Raw genomic sequence first — 8,156 nt, 5'->3', positions numbered from 1 at the left:
CGCCCCCTCCCCATTCCCGCTTCCGCGCGTATCCCCCCGCCCTCCAACCCCCGGCCTCGGCGAGGCCGCAGTTCTGGGTCCTTAAAAGGAGGCGGTTTCCGGCCGCGGGGGGCAGCCTGTCGGGCTCCCAGCCTCCCGCTGTGTGAGGCCTGCCGCTCTGCTTCCGTTTCGGTGGCTGGGGGGGGCGGGGGGGGGCGGGGAGCTGAAGGGGGTTAGGGATCCGGGCAGCATCCCTTTAAGAAAAAGACTTCAGAATCCTAAATGCAGGATCGCTGCGGAAGGTCCCGGGGCTCGGCCCCGGAGCTTGCGAGTCGCGGTCCGTCGGCCCCGGGGCTGGCGCGGGCTCCCCTGGGCTGGGCCCTGCGTCGGGGGGTGGGGCGGCTCGCGGGGATGCCCGGGGGCTGCACCCCCCGCCCCCCCAGCTTCTCCCGCCCCGCGGCCCCCATTGTCTCCATCTAGGCGTTCGCCGCGACAGGAACGCTGGGCCGGCGCATCCGAGCAAGGCACCTTAGGGGAGGGAAAACGACTGCTCTTCCGTGGGCTCCCATTAAATGCTGTCTCGGCACGCCTGTGTGGGTAGTCGCTGTCGCCTTCGCCTGGGATGCACCCACCCCCTTCGGTGGGGAGCCGACTGCGACGGTAGATGTGTCGCCCAGGGGTTTGCTAGCCACTTGCAGAAACGATGCCCCGTGCTTTCCCTGCGTCGTGGAAGGTTGCACAGCGCTGTCCACACAAAGGGACGTTATTAAAAACTTTTTTTTGGGGGGGGGTTACATGAGAGCTTGGTTGTATGACACCTTGGATCCTTGCAAGCAAATGAAAACAGCATCCAGAATCTAATCAAGGTGATTTATATTATCTGGGACTTGGGCCTATTCTATCTTCCACCCACTGTCCCCTCTGTGTATGTATCGAGTTTACTACCTGCTGTTAAGCTCTGAGGAGTATCCAACTATAAGTGCACATAGCTATTTAAATATATATATATATATATATACATATAAACCTCCACGTAACTATGGTAATGCAATATTTCAGCTCTCAGCTTGGTCTCTAAAATTTATTTTTTTGCCACGATATCTTAAAGACAAGCCCAAACTTCATATAGCTCCCTTTATTTTTTTGATTTTTAAAAAATTTTTTTGAGTATATAGCTCTCTTTAAAGGTTGAGCAATGGAGATAATGATGAAACAAAATACATACAGCGCTATTTCAAAGAGTTGTCTGTGCCAGCTTCAGAATAAAAAAAAACCCTAAGTCATAGTTATTATATATGTATTAGTCTTATACAGTTATCTGTCTACGTGTTTATATGTGTAATATGGCTTTTGTTATTTCATAAAAATCTGCATACAATTGTTTCTCTATATTCTGTGAATTTATATTTATATTTTGTATTAATCATGAATAATTAATGTTTTACATTAATACAAGAAGGAGAGCATACAAGAAGGAAATGAATGAACTGTATAGTATAAGGATTCAAAATAGCACTTGACTGTTGCCACAATCGGCATGATGAAGTTGTGAAGGAATTCCCTTTGGACCATGTCCACTGTAGATGATATCCAGGGCCAATGTTAGTGTCTAAATTGCATTATTGCCATAGGGCTACAGGTGTCCTTAAAGCTGGCAAACTACTATCAACAGTAACCCTCATCAAGGACGTTGGTCATGTCTTAAAATTAATAGTTTTCTGTGTATGTTTTAGTGCTTATGGACGGCAATTCCAAATTGACTTGCTTTCAGTATATCATTTTACACTGTTGATCTATAATTCATTACCTGAGCACACCAGGGGAGGCAGTGTTGTGAATTGTACACTGGCAAGCTACTTGGTGAAACCATGCTTTGTATTTTTAATGTGTTTAATTATATTTAAAATCAAGCAAGGCTGAGGGTTGTGTCTGGTTTTCTGTGAAAGTATGGATTGTTTTCTGAGGGTTGCAGTTGATGACGTTTTGATACCATATTAATATGTTTGCTGCTGCTACCAAGAGTTTTGTCAAGCAAGTTGGAGATGGAGGGAGATTAGTTCCTGTTCCAAGCCTCAGTGAGGCTGACAAATACCAACCTCTAAGTCTGGTGGTAAAAAAGAAGCGATGCTTTCTCTTTCCTAGATATAAATTTACCTCAACACCTTTTACGCTGAAAGATATCCTTCTAGGAGACAGAGAAATTTCAGCTGGTAAGTTTAAATATCTGTTTGGGAGTGACTACTCATTCAGCTATAGTATTGACAGTCTAAACATAGGTTGTATATGCTAATATGTGTAATATTTGCACATTGATAAAAGCAAACTTTTATGATAGTAGTAATAATATTAGGCTTAATATATAAAATTTGCATAGTATCAAATCTCTTATTGGTTGAATAATTTCCCAACCTATTTGGTGAAATTATTGTATAATTTTATTGCAATTGCTTTATAGATTGTTTTAACTGAAACAACTTAGAATAGGACAAAATAATATATTTCTTCATCTATAAAATGGGATATTACCCTTTCCTATCTTACAGGGTCAAATGAAAGTAATTGACATTTATTTCTTATGACTCAGTTATTGCAACTGGTAAACTGAAATGTATTTTACAGGCTAGATTAGAAAACATTGATATTTTGACAAATTATTTGTTATAAACACTTGTTTTTCTTTCAGCCACTCAGTGGATCTTAGAGCTTTGAGAATTCTTTTGGTGAAACAAAAGAACTTGAGTTCTCTTTTTAAATACTCTATTTTTGTTGTTATTTGAGTTGCTAGCTTAAGTCTTGGCATGAAGTGTCACCTTTCTCAACATCTGTGTAATGGAATCTTCAATAGTAAATTAATACATTATTATATGTAATCTATATTAGATGAATTTGAGACATTAAAAAAAATATTGATTTCAGGGCACCTGTGTGGCTCAATGGTTGAGCGTCTGTCTGCCTTCGGCCCAGGTCGTAATTCTGGCATTCTGGGATCGAGTCCCACATCAGGCTCCCCTCCCTCTGCCTATGTCTCTGTGTCTCTGTGTTTCTCATGAATCAATTAATAAAATATTTAAAAAATAAGTAAAAATATTGATTTCCTTCATAAAGGTATTTCATCTTATCAGTTACTGAATTATGAAGATGAATCAGATGTTTCCCTTTATGGAAGGCGAGGCAACCATATTGTGAATGACGTTGGGATTAACGTCACTGGATCAGATTCTGTTGCAGTAAAAGCTTCATTTGGTGTAGTGACCAAACACGAAGTGGAAGTATCAACATTGCTCAAGGAAATTACTACACGGTCAGTAGAATAATACTTAATGTACTTAAATGTGTTCATTAAATATTTTGATTGTATGGACTTTGTTACAAGGAATTCTGAAAACATTCAGGTGATGTATATCGTCTAATGTAATTTATTTGTTTTATTTGTTTGGAATACTTCAAATTAGCAATATATCCAGACTTTAGATAAGGGTAGATAACCAAAATCATTTGGCTTAAACAGAATTTTTAGGTGTTCCACAAAATTGCTTTGACCAGGTACACATTTGCTAAATTATTAGATTAAAAGAATACACTGGGGTGCCTGCGTGGCTCAGTTGGTTAAGCAGCCAACTCTTGATTTCAGCTCAGGTTGTGATCTCAGAGTCCTGAGATTGAGCCCTGTGTTGGGCTCTGTGCTTGGCAAGGAGTCTGCTTGAGGATTCTCTCTCTCCCTCTCCCTCTGCCCCTCCCTCTGCTTGCACATGTGCTTCTCTCTCTCCAAAATAAAAATAAATAAATCCGTAAAAAAAAAAAAAAAAAGAATATGCTAATCTGCTTGTAACAAATATCCTAAGGGAGTCTCTTCCAACAGACTCCTATAATAAGCATGTTTTAAGAGAAAGAAGAGCCAGATTATAAATGGCTTTTGAGCAGACCTTCTGATTTGTAGTAGACCTGCTTTGATTTCCTTTTAGTTACAGTGCACTGTGAGTTACACAGGACAGCAAAAAATGTACTCGATTGTATGTAACTGGGTGTGACAGATTCTTGTGGATATCTCTATTCTTTATTTTAGAAAAATTAATTTTGACCACAGCTTGATACGTCAGACAAGGAGCAACAGAAAGGCAGTATTGTGTGTGGTCATGGAAAGCATTCGGACCACGAGGCAGTGCTCGCTGTCTGTGCATGCTGGAATTCGCGGGGAAGCCATGCGGGTAAACCACACTCATTAGGTTTCTCTTACTAAAAAGGTGCATTGGGAATTTTTTAAAAGTTCTCAATTTCTAATGAGATGTGTGCATTTTGTCAGATGTTGAGATTAAAGAACTACCAGTGCATATAGGATTTTGCACAGTAATGGTTTTGTTTTAGAATTAAAAAAAAAAATCTGAGAAAACTTTGATCCTAAGTGTATAATATAATGCAAACAAAACATGAATCCTAATGAAGTAATGCATACTGGAGTCCTTCTATTACTATTTAAATGATGTTGGAAGAATAAAAGTTGAATGCTTATGTTGAATTCTTGATTGTAAGTAATGTGCTTTATACTTGAATTTTTAAAAGTTGACTTTATATTATTTTAATTTTCCTAAAGTAAGACCATAATGGCCAAATGTGCTTCATTCAATGTTAAATACTTTTAGAAAACTCTTGGCAATTACTCGTGTTTAGTTCTCTGGCTCAGTATTATTTGTCTTTGTTAATCACATAGTAATGACACATAATTGTCATGGTTTTATTAAAATCAGTTGTTAGAGTTCAGTGAAAAACTTTTTGAATCTTTGCAAATAAAAGTTCTGTTCAGTGGCTACATTTAGCTGTCCAGTGAGTTGTTTAATGGATTATTTTGGGGGCACAAACAAACATTTATTTAATGGTTGGAGATTATTTTGGTAAACAAGTTGATGATTGCTTTGGAAAACTACTGAAAACTCTGGGGGCTTTGGAATAATAGACATAGTAGGCTAAAAACAACTATAGCACTTAAACAGATGGTTTGTGGTTGAAAAAAAAAATAAGGTGTCTGTGTCGGAGAGCATTACTGTTGTGGTAGCACTAATCATTGGCCCTAGTGCCAGTGTTCTGAGAAAGTGGTAACCCGTTCCTAGATTGTGAGACCTCTTTGACCCGTTTAGACTTCTGGTCTAAACAGTTAAATTCAATGGGATAATTTGTTTTTGTTTTAATAGTAAGATTGTATGAAATGTTTTGTTTCTCTAAAAAGCTATCCTTACATATTATGCTCCTTAATAATATTATTTACTTATTTACTATAGTTTCATTTTATGGATGAACAGAATCCCAAGGGAAGGGACAAAGCTATTGTTTTTCCGGCACACACAACCATAGCTTTCAGTATTTTTGAACTCTTCATTTACTTGGATGGTGCCTTTGGTAAGTGAATGATTTGCATGAAACACTGAGATTATATTTTTAAGAATTTCATGGGAAACAAACATACTATGTAATTGTAGGAGAATGATACTGTCAGCACTGTCAATCTTATGCTTGGGTAAAGTAGCTGGGAAAGACCATCTGGTCCCTACTACTTACCCACTACCTCTTTTCTCCTTTTTTTTTTTTTTTTTTAAGATTTTTAAAAATTTATTCATGAGCGACACAAAGAAAGAGGCAGAGACATAGGCAGAGGGAGAAGCAGGGAGGCGGATGTGGGACAGGATCCCAGGACCCCAGGATCACAACCTGAGCAAGAGGCACATGCTTGACCACTGAGCCACCCAGGTGCCCCAGGAAGTCTATTCAAGAAACCTAACAGTGGTGATCTCTGGAGTGGAAAACTGAGGCTGGGGTCCAGGATAGACAGGAGACTTGTTACTGTATCCCCTGCTTGTAGTCTGGATTTTGTACCTTGTGACTATTAGCTTCTCCAAAGATATATAAAATTTAACTTAATGCAGCGAATGACATACACCAGAATTTTCCAACCACAACTAAAACTCCCAATAAAATATGAGTTGTTCACGTTATAACATCTTCTAAAAATTTTTTTTTATAGACCTTTGTGTCACTTCAGTGTCAAAAGGAGGATTTGAGAGGGAAGAAACTGCAACGTTTGCACTGCTCTACAGATTGAGGAATATACTATTTGAGAGAAGTATGTCCATTGAAGAGTATTTCAAATGTGTTTTTTTTTTTTTCTCCTTGGATTAACATTTGAGTTTATCTAGTCAGTACTCCTTCTGTTAAGGAGGAATTTAAATCTAAAAGCCAAATGATTCCATGACCGATGGTTTAGATGCACGTACTTACAATGCGGTTTGGTTCTGTGTTACTTATTTGACTTCTAACACACTTCTCTGTTTGTGCTTTTAGATAGAAGAGTGATGGATGCCATTTCTCGTTCACAGCTTTACTTGGATGATCTTTTTTCTGACTATTATGACAAACCTCTCAGCATGACAGATATTTCTCTCAAAGAAGGGACTCATATCCGAGTTAACCTGCTTAATCACAACATTCCAAAAGGACCTTGCATACTCTGCGGAATGGGGAACTTTAAAAGGGAGACGGTTTATGGATGCTTTCAGTGCTCTGTCGATGGGCAGAAGTATGTGAGACTTCATGCAGTTCCTTGTTTTGATGTTTGGCACAAGAGGATGAAATAAAATGGAAAATGAATGTAGTGTGTTTAGGTGCAACTGTGCCACACACCTTTCCAAAATCACCTAGATATGCTTTGGTGAATTGTGGCAAATTAAAGAGGGAAAGAGAAATTCACCTGCCTGGGCATCATTTTCTTCATCCATAAGCATGGAGATGATAATGGTGGCTGCCCTATAAATTGTCATAAAGATTATATTGTTTATGTGAGGGATGCCTGGGTGGCTCAGTGGTTGAACATCTGCCTTCGACTCAGGGTCCTGGGATTGAGTCCCACATCGGGCTCCCTGCGTGGAGTCTGTGTCTCCCTCTGCCTGTGTCTCTGCCTCTTTCTTTCTCTGTCTCTCATGAATAAATAAAATCTTAAAAAAATACATACATATATATATATATATATATATATATAGTTTATGTGAAAACAGGTTTATATATAAATTTTAAAATATAAGTGCTCCTCCATGAAATCTACCAGTTACTTTAGAATTATATTTGGGATTAGGCTATCATTTTAGATAATTTTACATGCTGATTTTTCCAGATATCAATTCTATTTTTAATTGACTTTTAATTCAACATTAAGAATGACAAGAGGTTAAAAGTGGTGACTTTATGGTACTTTAACCATTGCCTTAGATCTGGTAAAATGAGAAAAATGTGTTAATAATTTAATGTAATCCTAAATGTTTAATTGTGGCATCAAATGAAAAGCACATTGAGCACAGCGTGGGGTTTTGTGTACACAGTTAACAGGGTGATTCATAGTATGCCATCCTGTAATATACACATGCTCACTAGTTTTGTCTTTATAAAAACCCACTACTGTCATTTTAAAGGTAAGGCAGCTAGGACACCTTTATCTTTCTCCTTTGAAAATGCTTAAAATTGGGGGATGCCTGGGTGGCTCAGGGGTTTAGTGCCTGCCTTTGGCCCAGGGCGTGATCCTGGAGTCCCGGGATCGAGTCCCGCGTTGGGGTCCCTGCATGGAGCCTGCCTCTCTCTCTCTCTCTGTGTGTGTCTCTCATGAATAAATAAAATCTTAAAAAAAAAAAAGAAAATGCTTAAAATACTTAACATATTTAGTTCTGAGAGACCTTTTTCATCTACTCTGTAAGACATCTGCCATTTTTCATATACAACCTCAATTATTAATTCATTATACACCCTTATTAAAATAATTGCAAAAGTAATGAAAATTCTAGAACTCAAAATGCAGTGACAGCACTCACTACTAGGTATATATGCCTGTGACAGCATAAAGCAAAAAAAAAAAAAGCATAAAGCAATTGTGTAAATACAAAATACCTGATTATGAATGTAGAATGATTAAAATTTTATTTAAATGTGATTTGAGTTTTAGAATCAGTCTCCATTTAACATCATCCATGATTTTTAAAAACATAACTTTAAAAGCACTTTGAAAACAATGGGACAGAAAGGATAGAATTATGAACAGTTTGCATTATGGCATGATTTCCATGTATACCTTCTTCCACCATACTTTTGAGCAGAATATGTAAGTCAAATGCAAGTCTGAGTATACTGACTGCAAAATGCTCTAGTGA

General features: G+C 38.3%; 1 protein-coding gene across 3 annotated transcripts; it reads left to right on the top strand.

The window, feature by feature from the left end:
• Window positions 1-802: 802 nt before the first annotated feature.
• Window positions 803-6,915, top strand: PJVK (pejvakin). 3 transcript variants are annotated; one of them, XM_055308278.1, is made up of 7 exons: window positions 803-904; window positions 2,122-2,189; window positions 3,085-3,280; window positions 4,043-4,184; window positions 5,250-5,367; window positions 5,990-6,088; window positions 6,307-6,915. In XM_055308278.1, the coding sequence occupies exons 4-7, from the start codon at window positions 4,113-4,115 to the stop codon at window positions 6,597-6,599; spliced, it is 582 nt and encodes a 193-aa protein (XP_055164253.1). In that variant the 5' UTR covers window positions 803-904; window positions 2,122-2,189; window positions 3,085-3,280; window positions 4,043-4,112; the 3' UTR covers window positions 6,600-6,915. The 3 variants fall into 3 exon arrangements, with proteins under 3 accessions (XP_055164253.1, XP_055164251.1, XP_055164252.1); XM_055308276.1 differs by lacking the exon at window positions 803-904 and having other exon boundaries at window positions 1,941-2,189; XM_055308277.1 differs by lacking the exon at window positions 803-904 and having other exon boundaries at window positions 1,941-2,189; window positions 6,311-6,388.
• Window positions 6,916-8,156: the final 1,241 nt, after the last annotated feature.

The sequence above is a fragment of the Nyctereutes procyonoides genome, unplaced genomic scaffold (genome assembly GCF_905146905.1).
Source record: "Nyctereutes procyonoides isolate TBG_1078 unplaced genomic scaffold, NYPRO_anot_genome, whole genome shotgun sequence".
NCBI lineage: Eukaryota > Metazoa > Chordata > Mammalia > Carnivora > Canidae > Nyctereutes > Nyctereutes procyonoides.
This window is presented reverse-complemented; position numbering and strand designations above follow the sequence as displayed.